Raw genomic sequence first — 24,625 nt, forward strand, 5'->3', positions numbered from 1 at the left:
CTTTATGCAAATGATTTGTCCCTCGTACATATTGTTCTGGAGATTGTTTTATCCTTAAAAAACAAAAAAAACATTGGTATGACTGGTGTGTAAATTTCCCTCTCCACTTCCTGTGAAGCGATGTATCGATGTACACTTATTCTCTATGCCGTTTAAAGTGCCCTTCCAACTGCACATTAACACTCCCTTTTGAATTGAATCTCCATTAAAATGGCAGAATACCGTGTGAAGTGCACTTCGGAGGGCACTAACGGTTGATTGGCACGCACCACGTGTTTTTGTCATGAAGGAAGCCCCGCCCACTATCGGCGTCCATTTTGGGCAAAGCAGGAAGTTTAGAGGAAAGCCAAACTGATCAAATTCTTAAACGTCCACCGATAGATATATCGTTATTTTTTTCCTTTTGTGTTTGAATGATTGTTGGCCGTTGCTGGTAGACTTTCACGCAAAGGGCTATACGCGGATTTGACCATTTGTTTGGCAGCCGTGGTGACAGTCAAACTTCACGCGCGCGTCGCAGAGGTCGCGTCGAAAACGGGACTGTAAATAAAAAAAACAGGTGACGGGTTTCGCTTTGTTTCTCTTCTTATTCAGATTTTATTTTCCACTGAATTATAAATTGTAATGAGGCTTTCTGTAAGAATCTGACGGTAGTATCTAAACCAGCTGCTTATGTAATGCACACACTACAGTGTCTCGTGGGCACTCGGGCGTGTTATTTAAACACCTGCAGCACCCCAAAGCTCGGCCGTAACATGTGTTTTTCTTGTTTTTCTTTCGATGTAATTTAATTTAGGTAACCAGAAACCGTGAACAAGTTAAATAACTCTGGTTTGCTGATTGTAACCCGCGTAATGTTTTTCCTTCGCAGGTCAGGATGGCGGATGACTTTGATGTTGAGGCCATGCTTGAAGCTCCTTATAAGAAGGTGGGTTAACGTCTGAAAGTTGCCGGATCTCATTTATTTTTTGGCATTTATACTTTTTCAGACGTAAAGTTTATGTTGATATGCTGTTCAGAAAAACTGCTTTTGTTGTCTGTGCCTGACTAGAGTGAATGATTGTGTATGTTGTGTACAAGAGTGAGTTTTTGTAGTGTGATATCGTGAATTACAAATAAATGCCCGTCTATCTCTCTTTATAGACTTGCCTAATGATATCTCACCTCTACTCCCCTGAATACATCTTTGATTCCAGTGTGAACTGTGAAAAAACGTAAGGTAGTAATTGCGCAATGTTTTGATATATTGTGATCCCTTAGGTAAAACACAAAAAGACCGCCACCCTAGACCATCCAATCACCTGTTTGGTTTCAGCAAGGTGAATGTGTGCCAGTGGATGAAGCATTACGTGACTTGGAGCAGAGACAGTATTCCGATATTGTATTTTGCCATGTCACAATTAGGGCTGCTATTACGAATTTCATTATCGATTAGTTTGATATTTGCGGCGAGCACAGAGAAGCTCCATCAATGGCGTCACTTTACAGCCCAGACAAAAATGTGTACATGATGAAACTCGTTTGAAAAATGCCAGAGACAAGCTGAAGCATGAGCGTTTTATTAACACTTCAAAGAAGATCATGATAAGCATATGGTTTAATATAAACCGGTTACTGCATCAGGTGCGTTGACAAAGTGCTTGTGCTGTTTGCGCTTAAGAGTTGTGTCTCTCCAGCGCATAACTTACATTTTACTGGTATATTCTATGTTTTGGTGAATACATGTTATGAATTCAAAATCAGGCATGCTTTTCCGCATGTTTCGCAAACTGTTTGTTCTTTACCACAAGTGAGCGCGCATCCATGCCATCTAGTGCTTCTTAGTGACAGCCAAGGCTCGATTGTGAGTGTTGCCACCTTGCACAGTTAGTACAAACAATTCCTGGCACATTTTGTGTTCAGAGTACGTGCGGTTAGAAAAATCGAGCTACGAGAGTGCTGAAGCACTCCGTTGATGATAACATTTCCATCCTGTACACATATGCCTAGCTTTCGCATCTGACCGAAATATGCTTGGGGCATTAGCATTAATACACTGAATAATGCAATAGATTAATGAACAGTCGTCGAGTACAGTCCTTGGGCTCTTTAAAAAAAATAAATAATAATATTTTCACCACAATTTGGAATGCCCAGATCCCAATGATCATTAAGTCCTCGTGGTGGTATAGTGACTCTCGAATTTCAGTTGCCTCCACATCTGAGACTGCCAAGCCACGAATCTTATCACATGGCTTGTTGAGCATGTTACCGTGGAGGTATAGCGCATGTGGAGGCTTCACGCTATTCACCACGGCATCCACGCACAACTCACCACACGCTCCACCAAGAGTGAGAACTACATTCTAGTGACAACGAGAAGGTTGCCCCATGTGACTCCTCCCTAGCAACCGGGCCAATTTGGTTGCTTAGGAGACCTGGCTGGAGTCACTCAGCATGCCCTGGATTCGAACTCGCGACATATGGGTGTTAGTCAGCATCAGTACTCAGTCCTTGGGCTCTTGTTTAAAACTGAGAAATCCCTGAGCAGGGCCATCATTTGTCTTAGACCCTGTGAATTTAAGCCATGGCCCTGATCCACAGCCATGTGCTTGACTTTTACTTTAGGTAGAGCAGAATTGCCCTATACATATAATTTACATGTCCAAGTAAGAATACTGTCTCTCTACATAGTCTGTTTTAAAGGTCTCCAACATCGGTTACGTTGGCATTTGGTTTGTGCATGCCCTTATTACACAGTTAGTAATCTCTTTACCATACAATTGCTTACCGTTTAAAAAAAAAATCATCTTAAATTAGGGCTGCATGATTATGACAATCATAATTGGTAATTATTTCCCTTGCTATTGTGATTAATTTCGATTGATGCAATTTACATTAAATGACTTATTATGGGTGGATCAACTGCCATATTTTGTATGTAGGCTACATATCCAAAACAAGCTGAGAACTTTGTCTGAGTTACTTTTAGCTAAAATAGAAAACTTAATTCTGACGCAACTTGAGTAGCCCTACATGTGGGGCTTTTCCACTGCACTCTCAACTCTGCTCGCTTTTTAGGGTTTTCCACTGTGGATGGTAGCTGATACATTTTTTTTTAGTACCACCTCGGTCGAGGTTCCAAGCGAGAAATGTGACAAATCCTGCAGATCACTGATTGGTTAGAGAGAATCGTCACTGCTACCATCACTGGGTTTCCGACACGCGGCATCAACCTGCTAGTTTTAAAGTTAGTAACCGCAATGGCAGTATCATTTGTTCACGTGACATTCGAATTGTGAAAAAAGGAATGGCTCTGCGCAAAACCAAGCCAGGTCAATAAACGAGGTGCAGACGATCCACTTGTTAGCGATGAGCGAAACGAAAAGTCTCTTGAGGAAGTGTCTCAGCTGTTGGCCGCACACAGCTAACACCGGACCTACCAACAGTGTAGGGAAAAGTTAAAAAAAAAAAATTAAGTGACTGCAGAACCATCAAGGAAAAGTTGTATTGGACTCAATCTAAACCGGCGAGCAATGGGAGGGAGAGTCCCCCGGACGCAGCCACGATGGAGGATGGTATGTTTTATTACGTTAACTCTATACTCTGGTTGAAAGCTTCACTTTATTTAGTTGACCAGCTACTGAAAGCTTGCGTTAAAACAACCAGGCCATTTTAACTGTTACACTTGTGTAAAAAAAATCACCATGAAACAACTGATTTATGCAGCACAATGAACTAACAGCTAGCGGTTCTGTTATAGTTTTGGTCATCATGTTTAAGATGATGTCACGGCAGCCTATAATCCCACCCACGTTGATGCGGCACTAAACTGCAGTGGAAATGCAAGCTCAGAAAAGTAAAGCGAGTAGGGTCGAGGCGATTCAAACCGTAAGGTGCAGTGGAAAAGTGCCTATGGACTGCTAGAATGAACACTTTTGAGAAGTTAATGGTGGCAGCTGTAATTGTAATTTCGATTATTTATTAGATGAATTGTGCAGCCCTACACTAAATAAAAAATATCCATAAGAATAGGCACATTTTATGTGCCTTTTTTTACTTAAAGAAAAATACATGCCTGTAGAGTTAAAATTTACTCAGTGGATCTAGAATTACGCAAATAAAGACAAAACTAAAATCTTTTGATGAGGTTGAAGTTGTATCTTTTTTGGCTTTCTTTAATGCGCTGTCTATGGGGATTGCGATATGACTAAGCCGTGTAAATCCCTGTCTGCTTCAGGACGTGCTGTGAGACCATCCACGCTAACTGGAGAAGATCTCTCGGACTGACAGCCTCAACACTGGAATTCCCTGTAGCAGATCTATAGCATGACTACAGCAAGATTTAGACTTAAAATAGCAGGGTACTAGAATACAACCCAGAGGGTGCCCTGAAAATACATGGCCTCCCTGTTAGCTTGTCTAGACATTTGATGGACAGTTTTATTTTGTATTGGGTTTGAATTATGTTTGAGGATGGTTTGTTTTTTATGTGACACATCGTGCAAATAACAGATGCTACAGTGCTGTTAAAAAGTATTTGCCCCTTCCTGATTTTCATACTAAATTGCTTTAGATCTTCGAACGAGATATAACACGAAACAAGGGTAATTGGAGTAAACACAAAATACAGTTTCCAAATACATATTTTTTTTTTATTGAACCAACACCTATATCACCCATGTGAAAAACGAACTGCCCCCTTAAACTTAATAGCTGGTTGTGCCACATTTGGCAGCAAAATCTGCAACCAAATGCTTACGATAACTGGAGATCAGTCTTTCACAAACCTGTGGTGGAATTTTGGCCCACTCTTCTTTGCAGAGCTGCTTTAGTTCAGCCACATTGGAGGGTTTTCGGGCATGAACTGCCCGTTTAAGGTACTGCCACAGCATCTCAATCGAGTTCAAGTCAGGACTTTGACTAGGCCTCTCCAAAACTTTCATTTTTCTTCTTTTGAGCCATTCAGAGATGGGCTTGCTCCTATGCTTTGGATTATTGTCTTGCTGGATAATCCAGTAGCGCTTGAGCTTCAACTCATGGACTGATGACTGGACAGTCTCCTTTAGGATTTTCTGGTAGAGTGCAGAATTCATGTTTCCCCAAATTATTGCAAGTCACCCTGGCGCTGAAGCATTAAAGCATTCCAACACTACCGTGCTTGACCATTGGTATGATTTTTTTGTTGAATTCTGTGTTTTATTTATGTCAGATGTAACAGGACCCCTGCCTTTTAAACAGTTCCACTTTCGACTCATCAGTCCACAGATCATTCTCCCGATAGGTTTAAGGATCATCAAAGTGTGTTTTGGCAAAATTCCTTTGAAATAGCTTTGTAACCCTTCCCAGACTGATTCATTTCAATAAGTTTTTTTCCTCATTTCTGGAATTTCTTTCAACCTTGGTATAGTGTGATAATGGGTGAGACCTTTTAGCAAAATTCATGCTGCTGAAAAAGTTTTATTTAGGTGTTGATTATATTGAACAGGGCTGACAGTATTCAGGCCTGGGTATGTGTAGTCCAGCTGAACCCAATTATGAATGCTGTTTCATAGATTTGGGGATTTAGAAACTAAGTAAATACTTAAATACTTTCACACAGGTCCAGTTCATATTAGATCACTTTTTTGCTTCAGTAAATAACAATAATGTAATGTGTGTTTACTCAAATTTGTTTTATGTGAGATTTTGTTAGAATTTTTTTTTAACAATTTAGTATGAGATATACACAAAAACATAAGAAATCAGGATGGGGGCCAAATAGTTTTTAACAGCAGAGTAAATCACTCCCATTACAATCTGATACTACCTACAGTGGAATCGCCCTATACTGCCTTATTGACACGTTGCACAGCTACTCCAGCCATTTTATTTTCACCATCCAGCTGAAATGTATTTTGTTTACAAATATCATGGATTTTTTGCTATGAATTTTGTTGTTGTATATTTAAATAACATTTTCGTTATTGCAAAGCCAGCTTGTAATGTGGTCTGTGCCCCACCAGTTTAAATACTCTTTTGTTTCTAACCATATGTAAAGTATATGTTGTTGTAACATATTTATTACAATGTATTTGTTAAAAATGATGTTGGAAACAAGAACTTTACCTATTATACTGGATAAGTCTAGACTGGAGTTAAAGCTAATTGTTCGGTGGTTAATGAAAATTCTGATGTCGCTTCCAGTGTAGACACAGTGATGGAGAACAATAGCTGGAAAGAACTGAACGAGAAATGTGTTCTCAAAAGTTTAAGAGGGAAATGACAGAAACTTACTAACAGATGATAGAACTGACAGTTTGATTACATTTACATTTATATATTTACCACAGCCTTTAATCCAAAGTGACTTAAAGTGAGGAGAAGCACAAGCAATTTCTAACAAAGGAGGCAACAATATGAGCAATCCTCAATAATGACTTTCAGAAAAATCGATTTTGGTGTGCTTCTCTCAATTATTATTAAATGACTGTATTCTGAATTCTCTCTTGTCCCCCTTCCCCTCTCCCTGCAATCTCCATCCTTAAAATTTCCTTTTTCTTCTTCTCAGGGTGAAAGCAAATCCTCTTGCGCCAATGGTCACGATGACGGCCGCAGCAAGAAGTAAGCAAAAAACCTCTGGGTTGTCTTAACATTACTTCAAGAGATGTTGTTTACAACAAATTACACACATTCATACCACAAGCATTTTGAAACCAGTTGTATGCTTGATTACATTTGTACTTATTTGCACAAATACGAGTTTGCACTCTTGCGAATGACATGCAATTCGGCGATTAAAAAATATAAAATTATATTTTGCATAAAGAAAATGAAGCGTACATTTAGGACCATTAAGAAGTTTTGCATTAGAATATTATTTTCATGACACAAAATTTTCCATCAATTTTCATTACCTAAAAGTGTCCAAATGTTTTAATTTGACCATTCCCATGGAATTGAATGGGAATTCTCATTACAGTAACAGTCATGTTTTTACAGTATTAAGAAAAGTTGCTGTTGCATAATGGTTTTGAGATGATTGAGAATATCAGAATAAACATAATTTTTTCGCATTGCTGCAGTAATGAGAATTGGGGGGGTAAAATGTGCATAACTGAAATGAAAATGTTACCATGTAAAAAGTCTTAATGCCCCCAAAAATAGGCTTTATTTTCTATAGGCAAAAATATATTTTTGTATTTGTTTCTTTTGAATTTGCTGTTGGATAAGGCCAGGACATTTTCTTGATACATTTTATGAGAATCACCCACTTTTTTTTTTTTTTTTTTTAATGCACACAATAGTTAAAATTCACACTTAAAGGTGCACTCAGTAACTTTTTGCTCGTGTCATGCCAAAACAGCTTTTATAATGTTACTGATTTGACTAGAGTCCTCATCTCGTGAGAAATCATGATTTTATAGGCCTACATGTTTCAAAATTACAAATAATTTCTTTAGGAGTAAAACTGAGTGCACATTTAAGGTATGACTGTGTGTAATCTGAAAGTCTTCAATAATTATTCCATATGAATCAGAAAATCTTCAAAATCGAAGATAAATTATTTTGAAACTTTTCTGTAAAGTGATAATGATTCCAATGGTTATGTTTTCCACTTTAGGAAAAGACATAGCAAAAGTCGCAGTCCAGACCGCCGGAGGAGTAGAAGCAGAGACCGCAAGAAGAGTCGAGAGCAACGGAGAAGTCGTAGTCGTGATCGGAGACGTTCCCGCAGCAAAGAGCGCAAGCGTTCTCGATCCCGCAGCCGGGATCGTGGTGGGCGATACCGAGGTCGCAAAAGTCCGTTGTAAGTTAACCTTAACCCTTTGATGTCAGTGTAAAATGAACAGCAGTCTTAAGTGAAGCTTTATAAAATTCACAGTGCTGTAGTACAGTTAAAGATTATGTTTTGGATGCTGGTTTCACCAAGTTTATCTTTGTCAACCATCATGGTTGAGCAGCATTACCATGTGAATTTTGCAAGACCAGCTCCAGACCAGTATAAACCAGCGTGGACAAGCATGGAAATTTAGCTTTTTGAAAAATATCTGGTCTTTTCGGCAGGATAATTATGCTGCTGGATAAATAAATTACACTGTATTTGATTAGCAGGGCAGTCAGTTCTGTTGTAATTTTGCTTATTTTTTGTACATTCAGCTCAGAGTCATTTATAGAGTTTAAGTGCTTAAAATGGATTACTGCTAGATTAGGACAGAATAAGTGGTTGTGTAATTTATGGCTGTAAATAGCCACTCCTCATCATCAGAGTAAAATAGTTTAAATGAACCATGGACAAATCTTATGCATTACAACCTGTTTTGTATCTGGACAGCACTTCACAGACGCAGTTTGTTGCAACTAAAGGGGTGGTCTTGCAAAGTATGCATCTGTTAGAAATGCAGAAGTACCGTAATTTCCGGACTATTGAGCGCACCTGAATATAAGCCGCACCCACTGAATTAAAAAAATATATTATTTTGGACATAAATAAGCCGCACCTGTCTATAAGCCGCAGGTGCCTACCGGTACATTGAAACAAATTAACTTTACACAGGCTTTAACGAAACACGACTTGTAACAAAAATAAATAGGCTTTAACGAAACACGGTGTGGCAGCGGGCGTGGTCAAGCGCCCGTCCGAGGAGAAAAGCGGTAAGGCGCTTACACCGAGCTAAATTATGTCTAACACCTGTGTCTAATTTCAGTAAGCATGGGGAGAGCGGCATAAAAAGGCAGCAGCCACAGAGCTGAGAGAGTGACACACGTCAGTCTAGTGTTGGCGCATAGAAGAATTGAGAAACTTTATCAAATTGATTGTAAACATTGCTGTGGCCATTAAAAGCCTTACCTGGAACGTCAAGTGCCCTGATGAAAACTGTCACACTGGTGCCCGTGTGACAGTTTTCCCAAGGACACGTGAAGCAGGGCACTTGAAATTAGACACCGGTGTTAGACATAATTTAGCGCAGGTGTAAGCGCCCTTACAGCTTTTCTCTCCCGGACGGGCGCTTGACCACGCCCCCGCTGCCACACACGGCTTGTAACAAAAAATAAAAAATTAGCAGTAAACAGTAGCCTACCAAGAAAGTCATTGGTCACTATCTTCCTCGTCCTGTGCACTGAAACCACTGAAGTCATCTCCTTCGGTGTCGGAGTTGAATAGCCTCAGAATTGCCTCAGATTTAGTTGTCTTTTTGCACTGAGTCAATTCCTCATGCTGCTGTTTCCAACGTCTTATCATCGACTCATTAAGACCAAGCTCCCGTGCAGCAGCTCTATTTCCTTTTCCAACAGCCAGATCAATCGCCTTCAACTTGAAAGCAGCATCATATGCGTTTCTCCATGTCTTTGCCATGATGAGGGTGACAAAATGACTACCGTAATGAGAATGATGGGAAGTTTTGAGCGTGCTCGATTTAATCTAATCAGTAAACAAAAAAAGTTGTTTGACCTTAACCCGTTCGGCAATTTCATTGGTCTAATGAAAGCTTCACGCCGTCAAAAAACTAAGCACGTCACAGTGTTTTTTTTTTTTTTTAATAAAATTTGAAAGCGGGAAAAATCCATATATTAGCCGCGTCATTGTTTAAGCCGCGAGGTTCAAAGCATGGGAAAAAAGTTGCGGCTTATAGTCCGGAAATTCCGGTACTTGCATTTTGTTTTTCTTTAGTGTTGCAATGCACTTGCCATGGAGTTAATAATTCATACTAAATGCATGTTTTGAAAATATTATAACTACTCGATAGAGAATATACATTTGCATTTCATTTTAGCATATGCTCTTATCCAGAACAACCACAATAGAGCTTTAGGTTTTTAAATACTTTTTGGGGATACCTGATACATGGTTTCAGGAACTTTGTGTAGCAAACCTTGAAACCACATTAACTTTCTCTTTCCATTCCTTTTCGTCATCAGGAGTGTCTTCGGGCTTTTGCGCACCATGTCCGCGTTCAGCCATATTTTTCTGCTAAAGTTTATCTGTTGAGATATAAGAGTCCACTAGGTGTTAATACGCACAGTTGGGCTGTCCTGTCAATCAGTAGTCGAAGAACTAGTGATGGGCAGATCGATCCTAAAATCGATCCTAAAAGTATTGATGCGTCTGATACTGATGTGGTATCAAAAATATCGATCCTCACACGAAAATATTGATTTTAAATAATGTATTTTTAACTAGGGATATTATTATTTGGTTACCACGAACAATAATCATAAGCTTCAAAGTGAAATAAAATGGATAAGGCTATAATAGCTAATACTTGTGCAGGATGGGAACTGTTTCTTCCACTCATTTTAACATTCATAAATTCTTAAAGACACAAACAGACAAGCACTTGTTCCTTCACAAGACTCGTTCAAATGAGGGATCAGTGCCTTGTATAGGTAATGATAGAAAATCAGAGAAACAGCTTCTGGTGTGTAGTCTAGGGCATATAAACGTTGTATGCCCCCCTATCTGTTTTAGGATTTTGCTTATGCCCACCAGAAATAAGTGATAAGTGTGGCCGCCAGAACAACGAGTATAGGCTTTTGATCCAGAACTTTTTCAATCTAATAACGCGATGCCGCAGCTCCGTTGACAGACAGTCAGACTAATATGATCCACCAATCAGTACGTTCATTTCAGACACGATTGGATATTTACTAACCAATCTTATTTTCCGTTTCACTAAGTGGTGGGATATTTCCAGCGTCTGATACACAAGCATCCCTGGAGAAACTATAATTTGCACTGCATATTTATTTCCCTGCTGTGTTATATGTATATATTTAAATTTAACTTGTGCAATTAAACATTGTGAAAATACTGCATGTTATTGCACCCCTGATAATTTATGATGCTTTTTTTTTGCCTTTTACTGTTGTTGGTGGTGCATTTCTCGTGATATTAAATAAGTTACATTTATATTTCTAAGTAGGTAAACAATTTCACTCTACAGAGAAAAGCACATAAAAGTACACAAATTAAAACAAATAACCATAAATCTTTATGCAGCCTATGTATGGTAGTACAATATAACGTGTTATCGTGTACATATTAGCTACAATCCTTAACAGTATATTGCATAGTATGAATTAGTTTATTATTTAGAATAATAATAAAGTATTAACAATTTTCATAGTAGCCTAATGAAAGGAACATTAATGACACCTATTAATTTAAATACATATTTAACATGAAGTTACCATACCAATGTTCTTAGCAGGGTACTCTACACCAAGCCAGCAAGAAACATACCCTGATGTACATATTGTAAGTTTATGTGGGACTATAATTACAACAGTCCCAATTTTAATGTAAAATAAACTTACACATTTCACATGAACTGTGTATAAATGTAAATACATTTTATATATCGGGTACATGTGTTTTTTTTTAATATATAAATTCACAGTATGCACACATCTTCAGACACTACTACACTGCTTCTTGAGGAAATTCACACTAAAATAACATCTAAAGGTGACATTTCTTATAATTGTGTGCAATTGTTGTTAATACGTAATTTAAAAAATAGTTAACCATGGTTTAACTAAAGTAATATTGTAGTAACCATGTTTTATTTATTTATTGTGCTGAACCCATTGTTTTACTACAGTAATATTGTAGTAGTAACCATGGTTAATTGTTTGGTGACTAAATACCATGGTTAAGCTATAGTTACTGCAGTGAAATTGTTAATTTTTGTAAGGGTAAACAAAACAAAAGACTAGTCATTTTCTGTTTAGGCTAAAAATAATGACTTGACTAAAAATATTATTTAAAATTACCCATTATATCCCAAGTAATCGCAAAAAAATAAATTGAATATAAGTATTGGTATAGGTATCGGTATCGACGATATTGGACTTGAAATTATTGGTATCGGATCGAAAAGTATATAAGTGGTATCGCCCATTCTTGCTTCCTCTAATGGCGGATCCTCAGTTTTTCTTTATCCTTAAGAGCAGATGTCCTGGAAATGACACCACTCGGTGCTGTCCTCTAATGTCAGGTAGCTTATAACAAAGCAATTGTAGTGTGCATGTGTCAAACACGTCCATTCGTGCTCATCCACGTGAGGTATAATTTCAAGAGAGACTGAACGCGGAAGTATAACTGGGTCTTTAAAATGTGAGCTCTCGTGACAAACGCAGAGCTGCTCACATGCGCAATTAATTCGGGCTCCCATTGCTATTGTATATATGTGACCCATTTGAATTTTACAAGAGAATTTGCTATTTTTAAGTAGCATTGACAAGTTCAACCATGTGAAACATCTTGACAACGACAACATTGTGAATAGCACTAATGAGGGAAAGAGAAATCACCTACTCTGCATTAGATATGACACATCTACACCAACACACTTACTAACATTTATCCCAGTTAACTGTAACAGAATATTTCTGTGGAAGTTGTAGCCAAGAAAACCACGGATGGCACAGGTAGTTGGAAACAAATCATACGAGTGATGATCAATTGTGTGTGATGTTATTTTAATGTTATTTATCTGTATACCGGTAATTGTTTTTCAACTTCTGAAATACTTTATTTTGTTGTGGATGTGTGTAAAGAGAGCTGAATAAAATAATAAAATAATATTTTGGTTGCATTTGAGGGCAACATTTTTTTTTATTGATTGTGTGTTTATTGATCGCAGGCCCCTGAATTGAATCGTATCGTGGCAGACTTTGAAGTATTGGCAAATATCAGATCACTGGCCAAGAGAATCGATTCAAGATTGTATCATGATGAAATGTCAGATTTACACCCCTAGTTTTATAATAGCTGTTTTCAATTTAGGAGTACAATAAAATCTGTGGTTAACATTACTTAAAGAGACTCACATTACACACAGTCAAACCTGAAGCAAGAATTAAAAAAATGTGTCTGTTTTTAATGGCAAGTTGTTTGTAATTTGCAATATAATTACTCCATGGTTGTCTGAACCGCTTAATTTGCACTTCACGTTTCTCTGTGTAATTTGTTATAAAACACAACGTGAAAGATTACTCATTAGTCTTAAAGTAATGTTAACCACAGACCACGTATTTTACTCATTGAAAACCACTGTTCTAAAAAAATACGATTGTTATTATTTTATGTGTGTTTGCTTGTTTGTTTTATCAAAAAATAAATGTAAAACTATTTTTTTAAAAAACAAACAAAAAAAAAACCTTTGCGAATTAGCCTTCCGGGTTGGCCTGCACATTGACATCATGACTGAACTAGATCTATTGCAATGGCTGAAACTGCATTTGGTTTTCACTGAATACTTTCCCACCTGCATCAGAACATAGTAGCCCTTGCATGGCCATAATGGCTGAAATCTGGTTGGTTTAATGCTAAAACTAAACCCATGTTTTGTTTGTTATAGTATGGTGCCAAAATTAAACGGTGGTCCTGGAGGGAAGTTTGGCCCACATTTCAACAAGCACAGGTTTCTATAATCTAATCTTCCTCGTCTGTGGCTTGTGCTGCTTGTTTAATGTGTGTGCTGTGTGTATATCATGAAGAACCATACGTGGCTGCCTATCAAACACAAACTGACTCTACTGTGCTCTCACTCCAGCCGCAGGCGCTCTCGGAGCAAGAGTCCCTTTAAGAAAGACAAGAGCCCCATCAGGTGAGATTCTCATTACATTTACACGTTTATATGTTATAAGCGTCACTACAATAACTTTTATGTAATTACGTAATTGCTGATGACAGGGATGTTCTTTATTTTATTAATTTTATTTTATTGGCTGGAAATTGCTCTTGTCAGTGCACATCCTACAAACTTATAAAAAATATTCTTCAGTTATTATGAACAACTGAACAAAATCATGGAAATAAATTGGTCAAAAGACCCTGTTTTAAGCCCCAAAAAAGTTGCTATTTATAGGGATATACAAAACATGAATTATTTTGTATTGTCGTTTTAGTGGAACATGCTTTGGTCAAAAGATCTGAGTTCATGCCTAAGAGCTCACGTGTTAAACAACTTTTTCATATGGCCATGATGCGTTTATGATTCAAATAGCTTGTTATGCTTTAGGAATATCATCCTGTCCACGAGAGATTGATTTGAGGTCATATTTTGTATTTGCAGAGAGAATGACATGTTTAATGACCTGTTGTTTTTTTGAACAGGCAGCCAATAGATAATCTGACCCCAGAGGAGAGAGACGCCCGCACGGTGTTCTGCATGCAGCTGGCTGCCAGAATTAGACCCAAAGATCTGGAAGAGTTCTTCTCAGCAGTAGGAAAAGTATGATGATGCCCTTGATCAAAATGTGCTTGATTGTGATTTGTTTCCATTTCTTTGGTCTTTGTGTTTTATTATTTTTGGTGACCCTTTTCTAACGTTTAATGAAAAACACAGCATACTTTTTATGTTTATCTATAAGGTTCGTGACGTAAGGATGATCTCAGACAGAAACTCTCGGAGATCAAAGGGCATTGCCTATATTGAGTTTGTAGAAGCGACCTCAGTACCGCTGGCCATTGGGCTGACAGGACAGCGGGTTCTGGGAGTGCCAATTATAGTCCAGGCCTCACAGGTCAGAACATCACCACACATCTCAAATCCACCACTGTGTGCTGCTAGAGCTGTTGAGTCATTTGGCTGATAAGTAATTATAATACAAATAATTTCAAGTGTCTTTTCCACCATCAGGCCCAACAGTTCGCTTCGCAAAACCATAACGTGCCGGTACAGTTGACATGGTTACACTTTTTCCACCATGGTGCCGTGAAATCAGTAGAATTTACATAACAGATCCGCATGAGAGGCATGAGTGAGTGTGCCACTGAGGATGTTCGCATGTTCCAGTTTTTAGGACTGCTTTTTCCTTGGTATTACTCTGCTAATACACAGGAAAGACATGGCCCATGTCGCAAAGAGAAAAAGTAGCGAGGTTTATCGTCATTTGCTGAGGGGTTGTGTATGCCAACGGACACAAAGGTAAAAGGTTCCAGACTAGCTAAAAAGGATATTAATTGACAAATTATAATATAATTTTTATATGAAAATAGTATAATAGACAAAAAAGGAGTGTTGAAAAATAAATGTTGGCTACAATACTAGTTAAACCATCATCATAAAATCATAAAGATACACTAAACATGCACTTTTTGTTTTTATAAAATTATTAACTTCAGCCAAATATTTCAGGTATGGTGCAGGACCCTCCTTTGTGATGGTAGCTCATGAAATGAACAGCAGCACCCTCTTTCCCTCCGTAGTGCTAGTGTCACTTGAGCCTCCCATAATAGGGCCACAGTTGTTTATATACTTTTATTTTTTCTCTCTGCTGTACTTGTGTTTGCCCATCATCATATACCATCACTGTCTACCTCTCCACAAGGACCCTGAATAAAGTTCTAGCATCCCCCTGCTTCTCGAAAAATACAACAAAATAGGTTGACTTGTTTGCCAAGAATTGCGACCTGTGTCGGAAGAGATCCTGGCTACTAAGGAATGTGGTTTGTGGAGGCTTTAATTATTTTCAACACTGAGCATTGGCTCCTACTTCATCTAGACGGGAGATTGGAAAGGCCCGGTCCAATCAATCGGCTGGTCAAGATATGCCCTGGTAGTACTTCGTGATAAGTTAACCTCAGCTATCTTTACAGTATCCCCAGAAGGCATTGGCTAAAGGTAATTTGAGTATAGATGGAACATCTCTCATTCATTGTGCTTGAGTATACCATCCCTATATACCTGGTGCATAGTCAGCCGTATTTCGGTGGTTTTGTGCATCCCCTTGTTGTACTCCAAGGTGGGTGGGGAGTAAAGATGAAGCATAATATGCTAACATGGCTACCAAACATGCATCCAAAAAAACAACTTTTAGACCTGTACATGGACTGCAATTCTGTGGATTGCCAGATAGATTTGACCTGGCTGCAAATGGATAAACCACAAACTGACAGTAACAGTAAAGGTATACCTCCTAGATCAAAGAGTGCAGGAAATCTGAATGAAACTACATCAATCCATTGCCAAACCAACCAGAACTTACAAACAGACAACCAAATAATTAACAAGAATTAAAAAAAAAACAGGATGTTCTCAATCAAAAGTATTACAAGATGAGAATACAAAGACATCACAGTAGGATCTGCTCACCAAAAGTCAGAACTAGGGGTAATATCCCTATTCTCCCAACTTAATTATGGATCACACTATTATCCATTTGAACTGCTGTGGGCTCAGAGCTAACTTCGTAGAATTGCAACGATTAGCTGCAATTATAAATCCACTTGCCTTTTGTCTGCAAGAGACACAGTTGTCACCTAATTCTACCTTTTAAAAAAAAAAAATGTTTTTTAATCTTTTGGTCCAAACAATAGATATGCTTCTGGTGTAACAGCTATTTTAATTATAAATCGGGGTATGTGCGGGTCCTTAAAGTCTTAAATTGACTTCTTTTGGAATTTAAAAATCCATAAATATCTTAAATTACAAGAATTCTTAAATTTCGGGGCGTGAATAGAGGAGACTCTTAAAACAGCAGAATCTGCTCAAGTCAAATCCTCTCTCGCTCATGCATCCGTCATTTATCATCTACCTGTTAAAGTATTTGTTGAAGGTATTTACCAAGAAAAATATCTAAATGTTATTGAGCACATGGTAGACCTTATTCATAGCAGCGGTATCTTTGATTTTTTTAACGACAAAGACAACAAGGCTGTGCGGGATAGATGTACTATCTCTTCGATGAGATGTACAGCAGTTTAAAGTGTTTTTGGATCGTTCTGTGTAAAAAACATTAAAACAATATATATTTTCAAGGACACTCCGTAGACAAAAATCTCCAGACAACATGAGTTGTGGAAAATCAGATGGAATATTGGTAAGAAAATGGTAAGTCTATCCCTCACAGCCTCGTTTCCATTCCCATTAAAAATCAAACATGGTGCTACTGTGAATAAGTTCTATAGACCAGTGCTCTAATTTACAAAAATGTCAGCGCATGTGAAGTGGTGGCAGAAAGCCCACTGACTCTTTTGTTAGATTAGATGATTAAAAGAAAGTATAACACAAAACCATCATAAATACAAACATTCTTAGCAATACAATTACTATAATGATATGAGTTAATAACAAACATGTAATCATGTTCGCTATAAATTCATGCTGCAAATCAACCATGTATTGGGCAAAAGACGTAATCGTTGGGATCAGATCATTTACACCTGTTGCAGAATAGGACATTCCAGACTTAAGTTTTTAATATCAGATGAAGATCCACCATTATGCACCGCTTATCAGAATCCACTATCTTCAAAGCATATTTTATTACAGAAGAGATTTTTAACAGTCAACCCTGAGTCAGTTTTAGAATTCTTATCGAAAATACATTTAAAAAAACCTTATGTAGGTTTTTAATTACTCTAACATTTAACATATTCTCCTTTATTTCCCCCATATTTGCCATGAAAATAGCCATGGAAGCTGATATGATGTAAAATCATTAACTAACAGCCAAATATTAGTGAACTTTTCAAGCTAGAAACAACAAAGCGTGAAAAATAATCGTAAGTCAGCATGTACTTAAGCTGTTTCATGCGCCAAACTGTGCTTAAGTGGGAATGCTACTGTAACCTTTCCCTACTGTGATCAGAACCGGTTGGCCCGATGGTGAAAAAGGGTCTTAAGTGCAAGTAAATATTATTATTATTATTATTATTATTATTATTTATTTTTTTAAATGTTAAAAATGTTATTATACTGACATGCTTTCTGCTTATGCATGTTTCTGAGCACTCACATAATATACAGCACCATAAAGAAAGACATGATGCACTTTTCAAAGCTTTTCCATGTTTACTTATAATTCACTTATTTGGATGACAATATGCATCTGTAATTTAAAGTGCACAATAATCACACTTATTGCAAAAAAAATCACAATTAGATCAAACAGGCGATTATGCAATAATCACAACTGGCCTGTCTGCTTCTTAATCCGCAGATATTTATTTGAATTATTTGTTGAATTGTCCCCATGCATGTTTCAGGCTGAGAAGAACAGGGCAGCAGCAGCACTGGCAGCCAGCCTCCAGAAAGGTGGTGCAGGGCCGATGCGGCTCTATGTGGGCTCCCTCCACTTTAACATAACTGAGGACATGCTCAGGGGTATCTTTGAGCCATTTGGCAAGGTGGGGTTGTCATTTGAAATGGTGTCTTAGCTAAACTAATGTGCAGTGAGTCTGTCATTCAATGCGAGTTCTGTTTCTCTACTTAGATTGAGGGCATCCAGCTAATGATGGACAATGAAACGGGCAGGTCAAAAGGATATGGCTTCATATCAGTGAGTGCTTTTGCATCCTTTTTGCAGCTTAAAAGCTCCAATCCCCATGCAATTTTATTACATGTAAAGAGCAAACATTACCTCATTCAAAATTGTTCTTTTGTATCCCACTAGAAAAAAAGCCATTGGGTTTGGAATGACATGATAAAATAATGATAGAATTTACCTGATGATGGGCTTCTCTTGGTTTATTTGTGCAGTTTGCAGATGCAGAGTGTGCTAAAAAAGCCCTGGAGCAGCTAAATGGTTTTGAGCTTGCTGGTCGGCCCATGAAGGTCGGTCATGTTACAGAGCGTTCAGATGCGTCTTCAGCCAGCTCCTTCTTGGACAATGATGAGCTGGAGAGAACTGGTATTGACTTGGGCACGACGGGACGCCTTCAGCTGATGGCAAGACTTGCAGAGGGTACAGATTTAACCCCGCATATTAGTCTCTCTCCTATGCACTAATAACTGATTCTAACCAATTGTCTACTTGCATTATAGCATGTTTTTTCATATCATATTGCATTGTAGTGAAGCCATTGAAATGAAAGTTGTGCTTGGATGTTTCATAGGTACAGGATTGCAGATTCCTGCCGCCGCCAAGCAGGCTTTACAGATGAGTGGCTCTCTGGCGCTTGGAAATCTAGCAAATGGTGAGGGCTTGAACTTATTAATTCTTTAAAATATTATTTTAAAGGAATAGATCACCCAAAAATGAATAATTTATGCTCCCTCATGTTCTTTCAAACTTTAAGACTATGCTCCCGTGAAACACAAAAGGAGCTGCTCTACAGTGAATGTAGATAGTGACCAGAGGCTGTCAAGCTCAAAAAAAAGGACAAAAGAAAAGCACCATAAATATACCCTAACAATTGTCCAAATGCCTTGAGCACTTATGCCTTGTGGCAGATTGTGGCTCGACAAGTTTGAATTGAAGCAAGAATGAGAAACGAGTTGTGGTGGAGGTGGCGATTTTTAGTGAATAACGACATACATTTTGGTCTGTTCCTCACACAGACTTGGAAAACATTGCAAAAGTTTTGTGGACTACTTTTATTGTGCTGTTTTGTCCTTTTTGGAGTTTGAAGGCCACTGGCTCACTGTCTTCTGTCATAGTATGGAAAAGAGCAACTTGGACATTCTGTGTTCAATGGAATACTGAAAACATATGGGGTTGTAACTGCTTGAGGGTGAGTAATTGATGACAGAAATGTAATTTCTGTGTGAACTATTCCTTCAATAGCATGTTGCACATTCATCATCAATACCACTGAGGTATTTGAAAGGACTGTGTGTCCAAATTAATTCAATTTTACCATTCATATAATGTGCCCTTTTATAAGCAAAAAAAAAAAAAAAAACTGTTGTTGAGGTCCAAGTGAGGTAGTCAAATAGTTTGCCTTTTGAGTGAAAATACTGAATGAACTCTCCTTTAACAAATTACTTTTGTGTTGAGCACAGTAAGTAACATTATCATATGGTACCTGTTTTAATAAAAACATAATCGGAGAAAACAGTTCTATAAAATCCTGCTTTAAGTTTATCTCAACAGATAATGTAAAAGACAACATGGTGTTTTGTTTTAGGCTTAAGACCTTGACCAACTTCATTGTACTTCTATCTTGATAATCGTTCAGTTCCAGAATCCCATAATGGAGCTTTGAATCTAAATTAAATCTTGCATTTTGTCTTTCAAATCTTGCTGATTTTATTTACTTTTAAATGTGTTGAAACCTCAGGAACTTGCTTCAGGAGTCTGTTGAATCCAGATTTGAATTGTAAGATTCAACAAATCCGAACAAAGCTTGTTGGCTTGCTGACTGGTTCCCACCATTTATTTGTTTCTCAGCTGCCTTTCAGAGAAATCGTGTTTAGTGACAGTCATTCCAGAAATCTATTATTTTCTCATCATAGATTTTTACCATGATGTTCACCTCTGAAAGTGTCAATTACACTGAGTTATTTGTGTGTTTGTGCAGCTACGACCACAGCCACAGCTCCCCTACTCCCCAATCCAGGGATGAACCAGGCCATGAACCTTCCAACCCAGCCGCTGGCCACACACTGTTTACAGCTATCCAACATGTTCAATCCACAGTCGTAAGTTGCCCCGACATTGCTAGAGCTTTCGCTTGCAGTGTGGTGGACGTCTACATAACGTCCCATGATATGTATGGTTTTAAACTTCTTGGTTTATTGCTTTGCAGGGAAGACGAACCAGGGTGGGACACAGAGATACAGGATGACATCATTGAAGAGTGCAAAAAACACGGTGGCATCGTTCACATATACATTGACAAGAACTCTCCTCAAGTAAGCACTTTAGTTAAGTCAATTGGAAACCTGTCAGAACATGTCCAGGTAATATTTTGCCTTAAAATGTAAAGAAAGAAGGCGTGTCACAATACGGACTAATGCACGTTCACCCAGATGAGCAGAGACCCTGGGCATCATTCTTTTGGTGTTTTTCTTAACGGTCTTAACGACCGTTCCACAGGTGCATGTTCATTAATTGTTTATGGTTCATTGAACAAGCATAGAAAACATTGTTTAAACCCTTTACAATTAAGATTTACATATATTTGTTTTATTGTAGTATTTGTTGTACTGCCTTTATGCTAATTAAAAAAAACTGTACGTCAATCATTATCACATTATACATTTACTGGGTTACCAGTAATGCCTTACAATCATTTTTCTTACCATTAGTTAATACATTAGGTATCATTAACAATGTACAAAAATTGTTTTTAACAATTTTTTAGTAATCTTTATTCATTGATAAAAACACAATTGTTCATTGTTAGTTCATGTTATTTGATATTGGATTAACTAATGTTAACGAATACAACATTAAGTTAAAACAGTTTTTAGTAATTGTTGAAATTATAAATAGTTACTCACTGCATTCTTCCAGCTAATCTAGGTGCTATGACCAAATGATTAAGTCCATAAAAGATAAGGAAGATCTGCACTCTGGAAATGTCTTATTAAAATATTTGTAGTAATTTAAAAAAAAAAAAATTTTGTAGCTGTTTGCCACACTTTTGCAAGTTATATGCTGCAGTTATGTTTATGCCCCACACAGTAATATTATGGTAACACTTTACAAAAAGGTTCCATTGGTTAACATTATTTAACAACATTACTGCAGTTAACATGAACTAATGAATTTAACGTTAGTTACAACATGTACCAGACGCACCTTACTACACAAGCTTGATTCCATGCATCATTGCGTTGTGAAATGAGTCAGCGCTCAATTCATAACCCAACGCAAGTGCGCGCTGCATTCTCTGGCATTGCAGCACTAGAGCGGATTTTCTGTTTTGTCAAAAATTGCTGCTCCTCCATGATAGTTGGAGGAGAGTCTGTCCGAACAAGTTAGATTATACAAACATAATTTGTCCCCTCCTTTCGAATAAAACAGTGATTAAAATGCTTGGCAAGAAAATACAGCTTCCTGTTATCGATTCTGATAACGACACTGTAAAGAGAAAATGGAAACAACTATGGGACCGATTTGTCAGAGAAATTGAAATTGAAAGGCAGCGGAGATGCTGCAACTATTTATGGATATCCAGTCATTATGGACTTGTTGGAATGGCTTTTTGACTTTATAAAACACCAGACCACAGTCTGGAGTCAAATTTTCATGATTTGGTTTCGTGGCGCAAAACGGCATATTCATGTGAAATACATTGTCTGAAAGTTTAAATGCGTGAATGCTTAGAATTGCCAACAACACATGCTTCAAGGGCTGAGCAAGCGCTCATTCATTAGAGTAGCAGTGTATGTGTGATTCACTGCGTGCTGCAAAAAAGAGCGGCCCTAAATCTAGGCACGATTGGCCGATCACGGATTTAAGACAAATATCCGCCAGTTTCGTTTGGTGGCCGATCGATTGGAGCACCCCTAATCCTTACATTTTAGGGCTTCGATCATCAGAGTCAGCTGTTTTTCTTAACAACAACAACATTAACCCACATTTGCTCTCGTTTGACAGGGAAATGTTTATGTAAAATGTCCGACCATCCCAGGAGCAATGGCTGTTGTCAGCGGCCTCCATGGCCGGTGGTTTGCAGGTAAATTTGTCCTGTTTTTTCTCCGATATACCATAATTGACTCTGAGTGCCTTTAATGTTTATGGCATTAATATTAATCCCTTCCCTTTTAACAGGTAAAATGATCACCGCTGCCTACGTGCCCCTTCCCACTTACCATAACCTGTTTCCAGACTCAGTCACAGCAACGGAGCTCCTGAGGCCCACGCGCCGGTGATCTAGCCTCTATCACCTGTAACCCCTGTCTATCCATGACCCGTGGTAACGCAATGCGTTCATAAACATTTACCCTACACCCCCTTCTGTGTTAATTAACTGCTGTGGATCTGGGACAGTCCTGTTATAAGTTACATAATGAGGGTTAAATTTAGTTAGGTCTTTTATTTTGTATTTTGATATTGTATTTTAGCAGGAGTATTAATCTACAGTCAGTCATCCTCTGTGCATTTTGCTTGTAATAATAAAAGAAAATTCTCGGTCAGTACACACATAAAGCTTTATGTACACAGGTTAAACCACCTGCCTAATATTGTATAGGTCCCCCTCGTGCTGCCAAAACAGCGCCAACCCGCATCTCAGAATAGCATACCGAGATTATATTCTTCTCACCACAATTGTACAGAGTGGTAATCTGAGTTATCGTAGGCCATTCTCTGTTGACCTCTCATCAACAAGGTATTTCCATCTGCAGAACTGCTGCTCACTGAATCTTTTTGGGCACCATTCAGAGTAACTTCTAGAGATTGTTGTGCATGAAAATCCCAGGTGATCAGCAGTTACAGAAATACTCAAACCAGCCCGTCTAGCACCAACAAACATCCATGTGATCGTCTAATCAGCCAGTCATGTGGCAGTAGTGCAGTGCAAAAAATCACACAGATACGGGGCAGAATGGGGAAACAATGTGCTCTCATTGATTTGGACCGTGGCATGATTGTTGGTGCCAGACATGCTGTTTTGAGTATTTCTGTAACTGCTGATCTCCTGGGATTTTCTCACACAGTCTCTAGAATTTACTCAGAATTGTGCCAAAAACAAGTAACATCCAATGTGGGACAGGTCTGTGGATGGAAACGCCTTGCTGATGAGAGAGGTCAACAGAGAATAGCTGACTGGTTTGAACTGACAAAGTCTACGGTAACTCAGATAACCACTCTGTACAATTGTGGTAAAAAGAATATCATCTCAGACTATTGCTATTCTGAGATCTGGTTTGGTGCTGTTTTTGCAGAACGAGGGGGACTTACACCATTTTAGGCATTTGGTTTTTATATTGTGGCTGATTGGTTTATATTGACCTATTGTCAAGTTAAGTAAACACTTGCAGTACCCTTTCTAGACAGGATCCAGACTCCTAAAACCAGTCTTGAAGGATATTCTAGTGTTTTAAAGGTATTCCTTTTGAAGATTTTTGTTTGTTTAAATTTATGCTTTTTTTTATTTTATCATTGCCTTGTAAAAAAGAAAAAATCATAAGTCATAAAGGTTTCATCTGACTTAATCTTTCATGACAGACACTGTTGTGAACTCTTGCTTTATATCCAGTCTGTTTCTTTAATTTCAAGCAACAACAAAAGACAACCAAAAAAGTAATTTTCTCTTTAATGCAGATAGTTAAGCTGTTAAATTTTCTAAATCCACTTGAAATGACAACTTTTCATAATCGAAAATTGATTTTTTTCTAAAATCTACTAACAATTAAAGGACTTTCACAACACTGTATAAAATGAGTTTGGCTTTGTTTTTGTTGATGCCAAAAGGGTTGACATCTTTAGCAATGTTTTATTAAGATTGGAGAACACCTCTAGAGGGAGCTGCGAAGTGTGAATCTGTAATGCCATCTAGTCTAGTGCATAGCAAGAAATTGAAATGTGCTAAAACCACTATTAACTGGCTGAAATGTGCTTTGGTGGTGACAAAAACAATGTCTTTAATTTTTTTGTTAATATTGACATTTACTGAAAACCACAATCATTTTGTGTTCCCGAATGACAAAATTAAATGTTTATTTCTTGTATAATATTTGGGCATATCTGTTTGTGCATTAAATTTTCATATCATTCATAGGATTCATTATTATATGATCACAAAAATAAATAGAATTATTCTTCGTACAGGATCACAGCTGAATTATTAATCACTGCTTGGCTTTGAGTGGGTTTTTGTGTTTTTTCTTTCTGCTTTTTAGTCAGCACTAGGGTCAGAAATAAACCAGGGCTTGGGGTAAAGGCAAATAAAAATGCACCAGAAATGTTAAATGTTCTGGCAAAAAATGCCCCCACAATGTCTTTTTTTATCTGATATATTTCTTTGTATTCTATTTTA

General features: G+C 37.8%; 1 protein-coding gene across 2 annotated transcripts; it reads left to right on the top strand.

Annotated features, from left to right (window-relative positions):
* Positions 1–311: 311 nt before the first annotated feature.
* rbm39b (RNA binding motif protein 39b) lies at positions 312–24,335 on the top strand. 2 transcript variants are annotated; one of them, XM_052108479.1, is made up of 17 exons: positions 312–559; positions 872–928; positions 1,144–1,214; positions 6,530–6,582; positions 7,583–7,768; positions 13,326–13,388; positions 13,521–13,574; positions 14,084–14,201; positions 14,341–14,493; positions 17,960–18,100; positions 18,187–18,252; positions 18,453–18,657; positions 18,809–18,889; positions 20,216–20,336; positions 20,444–20,549; positions 22,243–22,321; positions 22,417–24,330. In XM_052108479.1, the coding sequence occupies exons 6-17, from the start codon at positions 13,327–13,329 to the stop codon at positions 22,515–22,517; spliced, it is 1,287 nt and encodes a 428-aa protein (XP_051964439.1). In that variant the 5' UTR covers positions 312–559; positions 872–928; positions 1,144–1,214; positions 6,530–6,582; positions 7,583–7,768; position 13,326; the 3' UTR covers positions 22,518–24,330. The 2 variants fall into 2 exon arrangements, with proteins under 2 accessions (XP_051964439.1, XP_051964437.1); XM_052108477.1 differs by lacking the exon at positions 1,144–1,214 and having other exon boundaries at positions 22,417–24,335.
* The last annotated feature ends 290 nt before the right edge of the window (positions 24,336–24,625 follow it).

Source organism: Xyrauchen texanus, chromosome 37 (genome assembly GCF_025860055.1).
Source record: "Xyrauchen texanus isolate HMW12.3.18 chromosome 37, RBS_HiC_50CHRs, whole genome shotgun sequence".
NCBI classification, from domain to species: Eukaryota; Metazoa; Chordata; class Actinopteri; order Cypriniformes; family Catostomidae; genus Xyrauchen; species Xyrauchen texanus.

Coding starts and splice junctions, on each gene's coding strand:
- rbm39b (XM_052108477.1), top strand. CDS start 878: ATGGCGGATGACTTTGATGTTGAGGCCATGCTTGAAGCTCCTTATAAG. Junction 6,583..7,582: donor GATGACGGCCGCAGCAAGAA/GTAAGCAAAAAA, acceptor TTTCCACTTTAG/GAAAAGACATAGCAAAAGTC. Junction 18,658..18,808: donor GATGGCAAGACTTGCAGAGG/GTACAGATTTAA, acceptor GATGTTTCATAG/GTACAGGATTGCAGATTCCT.